The sequence below is a fragment of the Hemiscyllium ocellatum genome, chromosome 18 (genome assembly GCF_020745735.1).
Source record: "Hemiscyllium ocellatum isolate sHemOce1 chromosome 18, sHemOce1.pat.X.cur, whole genome shotgun sequence".
Taxonomy (NCBI): Eukaryota; Metazoa; Chordata; class Chondrichthyes; order Orectolobiformes; family Hemiscylliidae; genus Hemiscyllium; species Hemiscyllium ocellatum.
The window spans coordinates 53689783-53706791 of NC_083418.1; the positions used below are offsets into that span (position 1 = coordinate 53689783).

The 17009-nt window shown below is 41.9% G+C and overlaps 1 protein-coding gene across 1 annotated transcript in view; it reads right to left on the reverse strand.

The window, feature by feature from the left end:
• Positions 1-17009, reverse strand: part of si:ch211-266k8.4 (rab GTPase-activating protein 1-like) — a 113902-nt gene that overhangs the window by 68653 nt on the left and 28240 nt on the right. The window contains exon 10 of the mRNA XM_060838652.1: positions 2667-2784. Coding sequence (XP_060694635.1) covers positions 2667-2784 — 118 coding nt within the window. The remainder of the gene's footprint in view (positions 1-2666; positions 2785-17009) is intronic.

The window sequence follows — 17009 nt, forward strand, 5'->3', positions numbered from 1 at the left end:
AGCATATATAGCAGAATTATGTCCTGGCTTATGTTTATGAGAGCAAATTAGGTGTTTAAATAATATATTTTTTGTTGCATCAACTAAAAACAAACTTCATCTTATTCAAAGCACCACCTCCATGTTAATTCATGTTTAATTTATGTTGATCCTGAATCATTTTAAATTAAAATGTAACAAAAAATATTTAAAAAGCCTGCCATAACTTCTGGATTTGGGAACCAAAGAACAGCAGATGTGAGAAATCAGAAACACAACAAAAATTGTTGCAAAAACACAGCAGCTAATGTTTTGAGACGAGAGAGAGAGAGAGAGAGAGAGAGAGAGAACTGTTCTGATCTCTGAAGGAATAGCAGTTCTGAGGATCACTGAACCTGAAATGTTAACTTGGGTTTCTCCACAAAGATGCTACCAGACCTGCTAAGATTTTCCACCAACCTTTTTGTTTCTGGATTTGGGAGCTGTCCTGATCAATGTGGTTACATTCCTTTGCTCCTCCCTCCCAAAAGAAAAGGGAGGGCCCAGAGAGGGGAGGGGGAAAAGGGGTGTGCGAGAGTGAGGGCGGAGGCAAGGGGAGAGAACGAGAGGGAAGTGTATATAGAGAGAAAGACACAGAGACACACCCACACCCACAGAGAGGGAGGGGGGGGGCAGAGAGAGAGAGATCGAGAGGCAGAGAGAGAGAGAGAGAGAGGCAGAGAGAGAGAGAGAGGGGCAGAGAGAGAGTGGGGAGGGGGGCAGGGAGAGTGGGACAGAAAAAAAGAAAGCACATAGACCAAAGCGAGACAGTGAAAGACAATGTCAGTGCTGAATGATGTGAAAGTGTGTTCATGTGTGTACTTGTGCCTGCACGTGTGTGGGGTGACTAAGTGACGGAAAAAAAACATTATTCATACAATAAATGAAACAGCACCATCTAAAATCTAAAATGTTAATCGGTAGAACATAAGGGCTCAGTAATCCTGAGAAGAAATTTTTTACTCATCACTAGTAACAGGGTCTGTTAACAGGAGAAGAGTGAAAACTTGAGTAATAGGAAATAACTTTTGGCAACTCAAGTTGTTTAGTAAAATCCCACACTCCTGGAGAGCTAAGAATGATGCGCTGTCGACAGTAAAGGAAGATCATTAAACACAACATGAACAATGCTGATAGGAACCATCTGGTGACATGACATTATCAGGAACAGTCTCATGAGGGAGAAGATTTTAATTTGGCCCATGTATGCAAGGTGTAACTTTCCAGTTGAACAATCTGTATGCTACTGATTTTGACAAACATCATTAAAAGATTGTTCACTGTATGTGAAACTTGCTGATAAGACAAATCATTTATCATTACCTTTAAAAGGTTGGTTAATTGGAAATGAACAATTGGGGATTGCATGCGGTGAACTCCCAGATTTTGGATGTGGTGCTGCCTCGGAGCCTGAACTTGGAGATGGGAATTCTCATTCAGGTTGCTGCAAGGCACTTTGTTTTGTTTTAAAATCTATCATCAACAGCTGTGCTGTAGGAAGTGCAGCAGTCAATTGGTGCACATTATGTCCCATTGCTGTTTGTGGGAGCATAATCAGTTAACTTGTTCATTTTTATTGGTTACATAATAGTCCAGAAAATGTCTTGTGCTCTGTCAAAATTGTGTTTTGGAATCTTATGTCTGCCTTCATTTAATAATAGCATCTCCAACAGTGTGGCACTCACTTCATACTGAACTGAAAAAAATCAGCATAGATTAAAGAGGCGAAACTTGAACCCATGACTTTCTAGCAAAGAAGGAGTGGTACCACTGAGTGAACAATAGTGTCAGAAATCCATGGGTTGAGTGTCATGAGCAATTCCATGATTTGTCTGCCATGGCTAAATTACCCTCAAGATGGTGGTACTGAGCTGCCTTCTTAAACCACTGTAAATCACAGCCGGAGTGCTGTTGAGGAGGGAGTTCTGGGATTTGAGAGTGAAGTGATATGTTTCCAAGTCAGGATGGTGAGCAACTTGGAAAGGAATTTGCTGGTGGAAGTGCTCTGTTGCAGCTACTGACCACATCCTTCTGGGTGGGAGTCAATAGGCCAACAGTTGAGGTGCTGTGGAAGCAGCCTTGGTACGAGTGGACAGTACATGTTGCTGCCACTGTGCACTGGGTGATGGAGGGAATGAACACTCAAGATGGGGGATGGGGTGCCAATCAAGCAGACTTCTTAGTCATCAACTGTGTTGGAGTTCTCCACTCCAGTTAATGGAGGTGCTCTCCACCTGCCTAGGTCTCTGCATCTTATCATCGTCCTGACTTTTGCCTTGTAGGAGAAGGACAGGCACTGGGGAGTCACAAGATAAGTTATCTACCTTGGAATTCCAGACACTGACGTGTTCTCATAGCCACAATATTTCAGTGGTTTGTCCAGTCCAGTTCAGTTCCTTGGAAAAGCAGACCAGGAACCATGAGTACCCCTAGTCTGGAAAGCATTATTGACCTGGTAGGCTTCCGGCTACCGGCTGACAAGCTGACCGGAATTATTGAACACATTACATGGATGATAAAGTGAACTTTCAACCCGAGGTGCCCTGTCTGGGCCGTGTCTACACTGCGCTACCCACGTGCAGAGACTCATCTACTGACAAGCAACAACTGGAAGAGGCTTGGAAATCTCAAGGCGATGTTGTACATACACATCGACGGGAATCCGGAGTAGGGTCGGGAGGAGCACAGAGACATCAGACATGGCGAGTAGCCGAGGTTCTAGCAGCTGTAGAATACACAGGCCAGTGCTGAATATTACATTGATACCTAGGGGAGAAACAAAGGAACAGGATTTTTTTTTTAAAAAATCAATAATAATTCAAACTAAATAATCTACCCTCCCACCTTTCAGGACTCAGCCAGGGTAGCATATGTACCTAAGTCAGAAGATTTTAGGTCGAAGTCCTAACCACAAAAAATTGTGAAACGACTTTGATAATGATTAAATATGACATTAATCCACATTGAATTGAAATGCAGCAATAAATTGTTAATGCCTTAAGATCAGCTTGCACCAGGGCCTCTTGTTCAATCAAGTTCTGAAATGATGAATCGGCCTAAATTCTGGAATCATTTTTAAGGAGAAACTGCTTAATGAAATTTAGGTCATTTTAACAAAACATTGAGCCACTCCACTTCTTCCTTTCTGCGGAAATACTTTGAACAAACTTAGATATGTTTGCAGGGCACTGGAGGAGACATGGACATGGGGGGGGGGGGGAGGAGAGAGAGACAGACAGAGAGGGAAGAGAGAGAGAGAGAGAGAGAGAGAGAGAGAGAGACACACACACACACGGCGGGGGGGAGAAAGAGAGAGAGACAGAGGGGGAGAAAGAGAGAGAGACACACACACACACGGCGGGGGGGAGAAAGAGAGAGAGACAGAGGGGGAGAAAGAGAGAGAGACAGAGGGGGAGAGAGGAGGAGGAGGAGAATGCTTCTCTTTAAAACACCATGAATTGTTGTGATCTGGAATGTGCTGCCTGAATGACTAGCAGAAACAGATTCTGCAGTAACTTTCAAAAAGGAGTCGGATAAATACTTAAAGGGATGACTTTTAAGCACTGCAGGGAAAATGCAGAGGAAAGGAACTATACCTTTTCAAAGAGGAGACACAGACATAATGGATCAAATATGGTCCTACTGTACTTTCATAATACAATAAAACGTCCTTCATCAGAATCCCTCTCCCTCCAAACAATTTCGCTCAGGGAACTTTGACTCGGACATGCAAAAACAGTCAGGCTGCAGATCATTTCAGAACAAACAGGTTCTTTGACCTATCAAAATCTGTTTCCTTGCATTTTTTCCACATTTTCTTGCACACCCTCAAGGTAATATTGCTCCTTGTTGTCCCAAAATTCTACATTCTCCCTACACACCATGTAAAAAAATTTCCAAACACCTACTATTTCTTTCTTGACAAGAGAACATTGTTAAAAATTAGAGACAGACTATTGAAAGTAAAACTGAGACGCTTTCATTCCCACACAATGGGTAGTCAAAATATGATTTTTTTTTACATTGCTATCAAAATTGCGACCATCTCGGAGAGAACTGCCACAGAACATTACAAATAGATCCATGCTGGTGTTGATATTTTTTCCCACCTTGCCTCCTATCACCCCATTAAGCTTCTTTCTATTCCTTTCTGTCTCACATTTATCCATCATTTATAATGCATTTATGCTATTCGCCTGACCTACTCCTATGGTACTGAGTTCTACATTCTCAACAGTGCCTGGGTAAAGAGATTTCACCCGAATTCTCGGTTAAATTTATCATCTTATATTTATAATATTTAGCAAAGGTGAAAATTCTTCTCTACCTCTGCCCTAGCAAACCCTTTCAAAATCTTGAAAATTTTCCTCAAGTTACCCCTTAGCTTTCTCAATTCTTGAGTAAAAAGCTTCAACTTATGCAAACTTTCCTGATGGCTACATCCTCTCACTTGTGTTTTTCCAATACTGTGCACTGCAATTGCAATTGATGCAGGATCAGCAGAACTCAGCATTGATATTGGCCATTCTCCAATAACTAACTTTTCCCCATGATCCAGCTTGACAATCTCTATAGGAAGTGTTATGTTTTGACAACTGCTGATGTAGTGTCCTTTCCAACTCTCAAGTTGATTAGTGTCAGTGCTGTTTTCAGTTTATTTTATCGGTGGATCGGATACACAGATTAGATTAGATTACTTACAGTGTGGAAACAGGCCCTTCGGCCCAACAAGTCCACACCGACCCGCCGAAGCGCAACCCACCCATACCCCTACATTTACCCCTTACCTAACACTACGGGCAATTTAGCATGGCCAATTCACCTGACCCGCACATCTTTGGACTGTGGGAGGAAACCGGAGCACCCGGAGGAAACCCACGCAGACACGGGGAGAATGTGCAAACTCCACACAGTCAGTCGCCTGAGTCAGGAATTGAACCCGGGTCTCAGGCACTGTGAGGCAGCAGTGCTAACCACTGTGCCACCGTGCCACCCACATAGATAAAGGTCTTCAGTTGCAAAAACCCACTGCGCAACACCATAGAGTCAAAAGTAGCGGATTGACCAAGGTTGGACTTTTATTTAAATAGAGTCCTAGAGTTATCGAGCACAGAAACAGACCCTTCAGTCCAACTCGTCCATTCTCATCAGATATCCTAAATTAATCTGGTCCTATTAGCCAGCATTTGACTCGTATCTGTCCAAACTCTTCCTATTCGTGTACCCATTCAGATGCCTTTTAAATGTTGCAATCGTACCAGGCTCCACCCCAAATGGAGAGAAGGCGCAGTATCAATCTTCTGCACTTTCCAGGAACCTTGTCCACCAATTACATAGATACAAGCCCAACAAGAGAGTAGACAGTTCTAAATATAGTCTCAGTGAATGAAATAGTGGAAGGTCAGTGAGAGAGAGAGTGAGAGAGAGAGAGTGAGAGAGAGAGAGTGAGAGAGAGAGAGTGAGAGAGAGAGAGTGAGAGAGAGAGAGTGAGAGAGAGAGAGAGAGAGAGAGAGAGAGTGAGTGAGAGAGAGTGAGTGAGAGAGAGAGAGAGTGAGAGTGAGAGTGAGAGAGTGAGAGTGAGAGAGAGGAGGGGGAGACACACACATGGAATAAGGCAAATTTTGCAAAGCAATGATGTCGACTGGGTAAGGCTCCTTGAAGGAAAATCAGTGTGTGGCATTCAAAAGTCCGATACTGCAGACATGTCCCTGTTCTGATACTCCCAAATCCAGACCAGGCAAGCAGAAAATAAAACTTGCCATAGTCTCAAAACATGTGCGTGGGTGAAGTGAAAAAGGAAATTAAGAAAGCAAAAACAATATTGAAAATGGCTGATAAAAGTAAAGGAAATCCAAATGAGTTTTATTAGTGCAATGAAAGGAAGAAAATGACTAAGAGAAGGTGAATAAATAAATAGATAAATATGTTGTTAAAAGAAGCCAGAGAGGAAATAGCAGATGTTCTGAGCATCATTTTGTAATTCCCACTAGATAAAGGCAAGGTTCTGGAAAATTGAGGGTCTGTAAACATTGCACTGTTACTTAAAAATGATACAAAAATAGGTCAAATAATTATAGGCAAGTCAGTCTTATATTAGCGACGGGCAAATGACTAGAAATAATACGGAGAGATAGGATTAAGTTAATTAGAAAGACAGATTAAATCGAGGATGGTATAGTTTTATTATTGGAAGGTCATGTCTTACAAACGTAATTCATTTTTTGAGGGAGTAACAAGGAGGATTGATGAAGATTGTGTGGTCGGTAGCATTTATATGGATTTTAGTAAGGCATTTGACAAGGTGGCACTTGGCAAAGCCCATGGGACAGAGTAATGTGACAAGTTGGGTCAAACATTGGCTCCAGGATAGCAAACAAAGTTTTGCGATTGGAAAGCAATTTTTAATGGTATTTAGGATGTATGAAAGATTGAGAATTAGTTTTAGGAGGCATGATTGGGAAAATTGCTGGTAACAAAAGTTGGCAGTAACTTATAACAAAGAGAATGGCTGTTGACTGTAGGATGATATCAATGGTTTGGATGAGTGGATGCAAAAGAGAACAAAGAAAATTGCAGCATGAAAACAGGCCCTTTGCCCCTCCAAGCCTGTGCCAATCTACACCCTCTATCGAAATCCGTCGCCTATTTTTCAAGGATCTGTATCCCTCTGCTCCTTGCCCATTCATGTATCTGTCTAGATACATCAAGAATGATGCTATCATGCCCACCTCTACCACCTTTACTGGCAAAGCCTTCCAGGCACCCTCCCACCCTCTGTGTAAAGAACTTTCCACATATATCTCCCGTTAACTTTTCCCCTCTCAGCTCTTGAACTCGTGACCTCTAGTAATGGAGTCCCCCACTCTTGGGAAAAAGCTTCTTGCTATCCACCCTGTCCATACCTCTCATGATTTTGTAGGCATCATTCAGGTCCCCTTCAACCTCCGTCTTTCTAATGACAATACCCCTAATCTACTCAACCTCTCTTCATAGCTGGCATCCTCCATACCAGGAACATCCTGGTGAACCTCCTCTGCAACCTCTACCAAAGGGATGTGGATGCTTTGGAATGTGGCAACCAGAACTATATGCAGAATTCCAGAAATGTTAAATAGAATTCAATCCAGAGAAGATGTGAGGTTATGCATGTGAGAAAAGGGCAAACAAAGGAAGGGAAGACACAAACAAGGGGGGGGGGGGGGGGGGGGAAGGAAGGGAGTTACAGGAAGTGAGGGACCTTCGAGTGTATATCCACAGGCCCCTGAAGGTGTCAGCACAGACCCAGAATAGAAGTGAATTGAATTGAATTGATTGTCACGTGTACAGAGGCACAGCAAAAAGCTTTGTCTTGCGAGCAATACAGGCAGATCACAGAGTTATGTAGCATAGATAAATAATAGGTAAACAGCGACAAAAAAAAGTTACAAGTGAATGCTGAGAGTTTGAGAGTCCATTCAGTATTCTAACAACAGTAGGTTGCCAGCACTTGAAATCAGCAACTATTATAAAAGATTGGACAGGTTAGGGTGATCCCTAGAACCAAGGCAGCTCAGGGATGCTTTAATCAAGAGGAACTAAATAATGAGGAGTTGGATAGAGCAGACAGGGAAGGCCTCCTTCCCCTACTGAAAAGGTCAGTTACTGGGGGCACAGGTTTAAGGCGATTGGTACTAGAATTAGTGGGGACCCGTCAAACAACTTTTACATGTAGAAAGAATTTGCTGCTGGTTTTGATGGAGGCAGAAACCTTCAAACTATTACAGAAGAATCCGAATCTACCTAAAACCAGGTAACCTGCAAAAGCTATAGACCAGAAATTGGAATAAGAGATTAGAATAGATGGCTGGTTTATGTAGCCAGTGCAGACAATGGACTGAATGGTCACTTTCCATGTAGCCAAGTTTCCTCTGGTTCTACACTAATAGCCGATGATGTGCCTCACTACTCAGGTGGAACAGCCCTGAATCTAATAGGAAATTCAGTAGAAACTTCTTTGTTGAGAGGAAATGGAAATGTAGAATCTAGGACTACAAAGAATCCTTGAGGTACATGTACTAAATGCATTTAAGAGAAATGAAGAAATTTAAGGTGGAAAGGAATAAGTTGCGTTGATAGGATGAGATGAAATGTATAGCTCTGGAAATGAAGTTATGAGAGAGTACAAGCACTTGGAGCAGAAGTATGTAATATGCTCGAAATATCGATTCTCCTGCTCCTCAGATGCTGCCAGACCAGCTGTGCTTTTCCAGCACTACACTTTTGACTCACATTCTTCAGTATGTAAGTTACTATGCAAGTGGACCATTTAGTTGTTCGAGCCTGCTCTGCTATACAATAAAGATCATGACTGATCTGAAACAAAACCCGAAACTGCTGGAGAAACTCAGCAGGTCTGACAGCATCTGAGGGGAGAAAACAGAGTTGAAGTTTCAAGTATGGTGACTGGTCGGCACTTCTGAAGAGGAGTCATTGGCCTCAAAATATTAACTCTTTTCTCTTCACAGATGCTGCCAGACCTGCTGAGTTTCTCTGATAGTTTTGGGTTTTGTTTCAAATCTCCAGCGTCTTCAGTGCTTTACTTGATTTTCATGACCCATCAGCTTGCCATTTACCATCCAACAAGACTGCATCCATCTCGGTCTTAAAAAGTGTGAATGACTCCAACTCCACCACTTGACGCAGAGAAGCCCAACGTTGCATCACCCGTTGAGAAGGGATTTTCCCCCCAACTTGGTCCTGAGAAAACAACCAGTAATTTTACAACTGTACCCGCCCTCCCCCACCCCCCAGTCACAAGAGGTATTTGCCTTGTCAGATTATTCAGGACCATACAGGCTTCAATCAAGTCATCCCCTACTCTAAATGCTGGCAGAAATGAGCAGAGCTTGTCTAACTTATCCTCATAAGGCAACTAACTCACTGCAGGAAATCAAACAAGCCTCCTCTGAATCAGATCCTTTGCATTTGCATCCTGTCTAAAATATGGAGACTAAAATTGCCAAACTGTGCAGTAATTAATTTTAAATGATGCGTTTTCAAAACAGATCAAGCACAAAATCTGTATGATATGAAAACAGATGTTAATAAGATCACACATTTCACATATTAGTGCAAACTTTGTATTAATCTGATATGTAAATAACGTATGCACACCTATTTATCTTCTAAGTGAGATGATAAAACAAGGCACTGTCTGCCTTCAGGCCGAAGGGGACAATTGTACGGTTTCTATATTGAAGGAGGAGAGTCGGTTCCTCTCCAGTGCCCTGGGCAATTTTAATGCTTACCACAGAATTGCAGACCAGTTACAGCACTGGAGGCCATTTGGCTGAGTGAGCTTATCTCCGTTATCTACAAAGAAGGTAAATCATTTAACTCCCACATAACACTTACAAGTTTTTCCTTTTGAAAGTCACACTTCAACTTACACTACCCTAAATCACTGCATTACAGATCCCAAGAACTGGATCAGTGGTGCTGGAAGAGCACAGCAGTTCAGGCAGCATCCAAAGTGCAGCGAAATCGACGTTTCGGGCAAAAGCCCTTCATCAGGAATAAAGGCAGTGAGCCTGAAGCGTGGGGAGATAAGCTAGAGGAGGGTGGGGGTGGGGAGAAAGTAGCATAGAGTACAATAGGTGAGTGGGGGAGGGGATGAAGGTGATAGGTCAGAGAGGAGAGGATAGGTGGAAAAGGAGCTAGGCAGGTCAGACAAGTCTGGACAAGTCATGGGGACAGCGCTGAGTTGGAAGTTTGGAACTAGGGTAAGGTGGGGGCAAGAGGAAATAAGGAAACTGTTGAAGTCCACATTGAAGCCGTGGGGTTGAAGTGTTCCGAGGTGGAAGATGAGGCGTTCTTCCTCCAGGCGTCTGGTGGTGAGGGAGTGGCGGTGAAGGAGGCCCCGGACCTCCATGTCCTCGTCAGAGTGGGAGGGGCACTTGAAATGTTGGGCCACAGGGTGGTGTGGTTGATTGGTGCGGGTGTCCCGGAGATGTTCCCTTCAGCGCTCTGCTAGGATGCGCCCAGTCTCCCCAATGTAGAGGAGACCGCATCGGGAGCAACGGATACAATAAATGATATTAGTGGATGTGCAGTTAAAACTTTGATGGATCTGGAAGGTTCCTTTAGGGCCTAGGATAGAGGTGAGGGAGGTAGTGTGGGCACAGGTTTTAGTTCCTGCGGTGCCAGGATAGGAGGGTGGGTTGTAGGGATCCCAGGAACTCGCTGTGTAAAATGTTTTTCTTATAGTGCCTTTGATACTTTTGCGAATCACCAGAGACTGGTGCACTCTGGTTCTGCTCCCTTTCACCAATGGAATCCACAGGTTCTCACTCTCTCTCTTTATCTACTTTGGATGACATTGAACATCCCGATTGAATCAATTTTCAAATCTTCTCTACTCGAGTTTCTCTTCTCAACCTCAGCTTCTCCAATTGACCAATGCAACTGACTATTCCCTTTTTAGCACCCTCTTGAAAAGCTTCACATCTTCTCAAAATCCAATGCTCAGAATTGGGTGCAATGCTCCAGCTGGGACCAAACAATGCTTTATATAGTTACCTTGTAACTTCCTTAACCATTACTGGTTATCAGATCATTGTTTGTCAGCACTTGCAATGCATAAGGTGGCTCTCTCAGAATCAGATAATGATAGACAACTGGAAGAGGGCCATTTGGCCCAGAGTTTGCACCGAGTCTCCAAAATGAGCAATTTGCCTAGTGCCACTCCTGACCTCCTTCCTGTTATCCTGCACTCTTCCTTTTCAGGTAACTATCTATCTTCCTGTTAAATGCTGCAATTGAACTTGCCTCAGCCATACTGTCAGGCAATGCAGTCCAGATCTCAAAAACTCATCAAGGAATTTTTTTTTCCCTAATGTGTCTATTGCTTCTTTTAATAATTATCTTAAAATATGTTCTGTTATTCTCAATCCTTAAACTAACAGAAACTGTTTTTACTCTGTCGATTCATACAAGATTGTGCATGATTTTATATACTTCTACCAAATCTCCATTTAGTCTGCTCTTCTTAGGGAAAACAGTCCCAAGTTTGGCAGTCGATGTAGCACAAATTTTATATCTTTGGAACCACTTTTATGAATATTTTCCACAAGCCTCTTTAATGCCTTCATATCTTTCCTGGAGTGAGACTCCTGGTAAGGCCAAACCAATGTTCTGTACCAGGTTAACACATCATCCTTGGTTTTGTACTTGAAGTCCACATTAATCAAAACCTGGGACATTGCTTCATGAATAGTCTCCATTGTGTCACCACTTCAGCATTTAGAAATGGTCACAACTCATCACTGAGAACGAAAGAACTCTCAGGATAAATTGTGAAGGACTAATGGACAGGGAGAGTGGTCAGAATTTTCACAATTTGGAGAAACTCTTGTCTAGGCAGTTGCTTGCTTTGTTCAACACTTCTCAACCTGCCCCGGCACCTTTGACATGTTTTGCACTTGTACACCCAGATCCTCGGTTCCTTCACCCCTTTTAGAAATTAAACTTACTTCACATCTCTGCATTATTCATACTTTTCATAGCTAGAGAGTACAAGGAGAAATCCCAAAGAAAATGGTACTCTTATGATTCTTTTAAACAAATATGGATAAGTTTGCTAGATGCAAAATAGCCAAAACAGATCACAATCATACTTCCACAAGTTTCTGAACTTCTGATTCGTATAGATTTTCCAGTTAAAGCTGACAGATGACTCCGAGGCAGAGTATCCACCTCCAGCCCACTGTGGGTAAAGGAAAAGATCCAAAGCAATTATGTTAAAATTGGCTCCAATGCTTTTAAAGTTACCTCTTCACTTTGCTCTGATGGAGGAGGTAAAGCTTACTTAGTTTAATAAACTTCTAATTAGCCAATCGAGATGGGCTGTCAGCACCATAAGTGGCCATTTTGTCATATGACTAAATTCAGAGTTTGTTGAATGGCTTCAGTAGACAATCCTGAGATTCCAAGTCAGTTCTGTCTGACTTCCAGAAGAAAATTAGGACCCCAGACTGAACTGGCAACCCACAAGAGATTGTCCATCTCTGCTTCCAAGCTGCTGGATGGGATGAAACCTACTTTGTGTCTCAAAAGGAGAAAAACTACTGGGACTGGCTCACTGAGGAAACTAACATCAGATACTGACCTCTGGGAAGTTGCAACTCAACAGTTTTTAATACCGCAGGTTTAAATTATAAATTTTGGTAAATTAAATTTGTTATGCAGTCTTCCTTCATTTCCTAGGTCTTGTGTGTGGAGATAGAATAGAAAAACAAATTTCCATCCACCCCATTCTACTATTTCTTTGTAAATCCTATATCCGATTTCTAGGATTTTTCTGTGGGCTTATTTCAAACTTTGCAAACTTAATAAAGAGTTTTGGGAATCCCACTTAGCCTACCTCTGTAAGGGACAGAATAAAGAAGGAAAAGTAGTTTGTTAGGCAACACCTTGTTGCCTCCTGCTTGAGGGCAATGCATTCATCTTAAATTTACTGTTCTCCCTTTATTGATGACTGTATTAAAATGAATCACTTCACATCTTTTGAAGTTTTACACTCTTCTCCGTACTGGTCATGATGCTTTCAAGTTTCATATCATCATTTTGCAATTGTCCAATGTATATCAAGATGTAAGTCATTACTATGGATCAGGAAGATCAAGAGTCCTAACAAACATGTGGAAAGGTCCACTGTAAACCTCTGTCCAGTTTTTAAAAAAACAGATCCATCATCCACACTGTTTGCTGTCACTTAGCTAATGTTGTATCTATGTGACTACAGTGCTTTTAATTCCATGATTTCCTATTTTGTAACTGTACTTCACCAGGAAATAATTGGTTGTACAATGTCTTGAAAAGTCCAGAGATTGTGAACATTTTAAATAAAAGGCAAGTTTTTTACTCCCCCCTCACCTTTGAAGAGAAGGTTTAAGAGCTAAATGTGTAGCAGAAGAGGGTGTTTGTGGTAACATGATCAAGTCTTTTTTTTCCCCCAAAGTATTTTATTTATGTACGGGGTAGCTCAGACAGATGAACTCTAAAAGACCAGAAAGGTGCTTTATTAATTTGACTGACCAATGGACCCTTGAGGGATTGGAGATATTTCAGCAATTATTATCAGTCAAACCACACAGACTACTATATACAGCAGGAAGGCTGCCAGGTCAAAAAAAAAGGCAGCTTCACACTGCTCAAAGGGTCAACGACTGCATTCTCAACAATAAAGGCTGCTCACTGCATCATCACAAGACAGTTTGTCAGCAGCAGCAAAAAAACAAAGGAGATGTTCAGAAAATAGCTGTTCTGAGCTAGAAATCCATAAAAAGAAGAAAAGGTTCAAGTTGGTTTTGAGCCAGTTGGAGGGGGACAGGCAATGGAATGAGGGGGCTGGGGCCGGATAAAATGAGAAAGAAAAGCTTGCATTTATATGACACCTTTCACATGCTTTATAGTCATATATGGTTACTTTAGGGTGTAGGTTTGCTCGCTGAGCTGTAGGTGTGATATCCAGATGTTTCATTACCTGGCTAGGTAACATCATCAGTCGCGACCTCCAAGTGAAGCTTCACTTGGAGGTCACCACTGATGATGTTACCTACCCAGGTAATGAAACGTCTGGATATCAAACCTACAGCTCAGCGAGCAAACCTACACCCTAAAACCTCAACCTGAGCTACAAACCTTGCTTATATGGTTACTTTTATAACATAAACTGACCAATTTCCTCTCAGCAAACACCCACAAACAGCAACATCTGAATAGTCGGTGTTAGCGATTGTGATCATGTGATGGCCACTGAACATGAAGTAATTCCTCTGGACATGGAATAACTCCTATAAGTTTCTTTAAAATAGTACAATGGGATCTTTTGCAGACGGTTCAACTTCTTCCCCAAGTCAAGTCACCTCTGACAGCAAAACTCCCAGTCAGTACTGCACAAAAGTGCCAGCTGATGTCTTGTGCTCATATCTTTGGATTGGGTCTTGAACTGAGCCAAGAGGGTGCTCCTAACTGAGAACTACCACTGACAGCTAACGTCCAGTGCAGTAAAAGTTAGAATGGTTAAAATCATTTGGACATGGAATGTAGTTTTATACAAAGACTTTTTTGGGGACAAATCCAGGAAAGGAAACTATGGCTGAGAAGTCACTTGAGAAATGGGAATCTCCGGGCACAGGAGCAGAGAGGCGAAGTGTGTACCTAATACTTGGAATGAGCTGAGGTTTAGGGAGGATGCAAGACTGGCCAAGAATTGTTGACACTAAAGTTAATGTCCTTCAAATGGTTACTTTTAGGAACAAAGATTATAGACACAGGAAGTCTTGTTACAACCATATAAAACATTAATTAGGCCACAGTTGGGATACTGTGTGCAGTTCTGGTTGTCACTGGTGATTGCACTGGAAAGGTAGTCAAGGAGATTCACCAGGATATTGCCTGGGATGGAAAGTGACAGTTATAAGGAGAGATTGTATAGGCTGGGCTTGTTCTCCCTGGAGCTGTGGGGTGATCTGTCTACAAAAGTGAGAGGCATAGACAGAGCATGTCGTGAGAATCTTTTTTCCTGTGGCAGTTGTATCTTAGACCAGGAGGTGAGGAGTATGTGGTTTATAGGGTATTTGAAGAAAATGTTCCCCACCAACCCCCTCTCTCCCCCTTCTGGAGAGGTGGAAATATGGAGTGAGCTGTCTGAGGAGTGATGGAGGCAGGTGCTGCTGTAATATTTAAAAAGCTTCGAGAAGCACTTAAAAAACCAGGGCATGAAAAGTTATGGACAAAGTGCAGGTAAATGGGATTAGTGCATATTGGTGTTTGTTGGTCAGCCTCGATACGTTGGGCCAAAGGGCCTGTTTCTGCGCAGTATGATTGTAAAAGTAGCCAGAACCACCTCCATGTGAAAAGTAGCATCTCTGTTTCACTATTACTACAAATTAGCTCCCTCAGGGATGGCTGAACCAAGAGGACACTTGACATTTTTTTTATTCATTCATGGAAATAAGTATGTGGCTGGATGAGGCAGCAGTAATTGTCCATCCCTCGTTGCTTGAGAATGGAATTAGGAATCAGTGTTGTGGGCTAGACCAGGTAAGACAAGCAGATTCCTTCTCTAAAGGACATTAGCCCACCGGGATAGGTTTTCCTCACAATTGACAGTATTTTTATGGTCATCGTTGGACTCTTACATTTCAGATTTTTAAATGAATTCAGTTTCCACCATCTGCCATGACAAAATTCAATCCCAGGTCCGCAGAACATTTCCTTGGTTTCTGGATTAAATTCCAGCAATAATAGCACTAGGTCATCAGCTCTCCTTGTGTACTTCTTATGGCAGTAATCATTTTGGAACTCTGCTCAATATGAACCAACTAGGATTACTAAGTTTCAAATCCTCTTCAAAAAGGCATGGAAATTTCCCAAGATTGGTTATATGTCGCTCTCTAGCACCGTTCACTGGTTGATGCAAGAACTGCATGGTATGAAAATTATAGAACTGTCACTTGGCCCATTCTGTCTGTGTTGTCACTTTGAAAGAGAGCCCTATTCTCAATAGAGAACCTTTCCACTTTCAGCATTAACTCACTTTCCTTTTGAAAATTACTGAATCAAGTTCCATGGCCCTTGCTGCTTAACCACATTTTTTTAATGTTCATGTGCTTTCTGGTTCTGTTGCAATGACCCTAAATTTGTGTCCTCATGGTCTAGTTTTCCTGTAAATGAAATAGTTCCTCAACATTCATGCCAGAGTCAGGGTATCTAGGTTTTGCTACTTTTATATACCAGGTGGTTCTACAGAATTGGTGGAGATAGGACAGAGGTAGCAGCTTTCTCTGATTGGAGAATCAAGAACTCAAAGGCTCAATCTCATGGCAAGGAGTCAGTCATTTTGGACTAAAATAAAGAGGATGTCTTCACTGTTTTAGAATTTTCTACCTTAGGGATTCTCAATCATTGAGAATATTCAAGGCTAAAACTGAAGGCATTTTGACGTGAAAGGAACAATGAGACATGGAGATTGGAAAAGTGGAGTTTATCTTACAGAATAGGTGAGCAGGTTTGAAGAACTGGAAGGTCAATCCTGCTTCTGTTACGTATAGCCTTATGCAACTGGCATTGAATTGTCATCATGGTACGGTTCAAGAGTTTGAATTTAGTCTCTTCAAACATACCCTGGACATCAAAGAGTTAGGAGCAGTAAGAGTGATCTTGAAGTTGTCAGATTATTGAAAAAAACCCAAATGATTCACGATATCTTGAAAGGGAGCATAGCTAAAAGTCACAATGTTAAGTCTTAACTATGTCAGCAAGTTTCCTGTAATACTGCCCTTAAACTGTTTCATTGAGTATTACACTTTGCTAACTGTCAATCAAAACTTCAGGATGTTCCAATCGGATTTCACAAGTGCCTGCAGATTTGGAGTGTTTTTTGGATTCGCCCGAGGGAGGTGACTGTGCCAACAGGGAGATTCCACATTGGTCCCAGAATCCAGCTGCTGATCTCAGTTTATACCACAAACCAAATGTTCACCGAGGGCTGGAAACTCTCATAACTACAGAGGTCTAATCTGAACACTCCCTAACCAAGACTTGCCTCTGCAGTCTAAATCCCTCTTGGCAAAATTAATCTTTTTGTTATTGTGATCCAGATAAAGACTTTTTAAATACAAATTCAGATTTTAAATATATATCTGAAACTAGGCCATTGCTAGAAACTAGCAATGTCAGAAATGTCACACCTCTGTGAAGAATGCATCTGAGGTTTTAAAAAAGAAAGGTTTTGGCATATTTGACCCAAAATACAATCGTGACTGAAGACCATTTCCTTTAAGTGAGGCTTTTTACAGTAGGTGGCAAATCTAAAGTGATTCATCAATACATTGGAATTTCACAGTATCTACACAGGACCCTGTGCCAACTGGTGCTGCTCTGTGGAGAATACATTATGAGTTAGGAGGTATTGTGAATCTGTAATGTATTTATCTTGGAGGCATTAA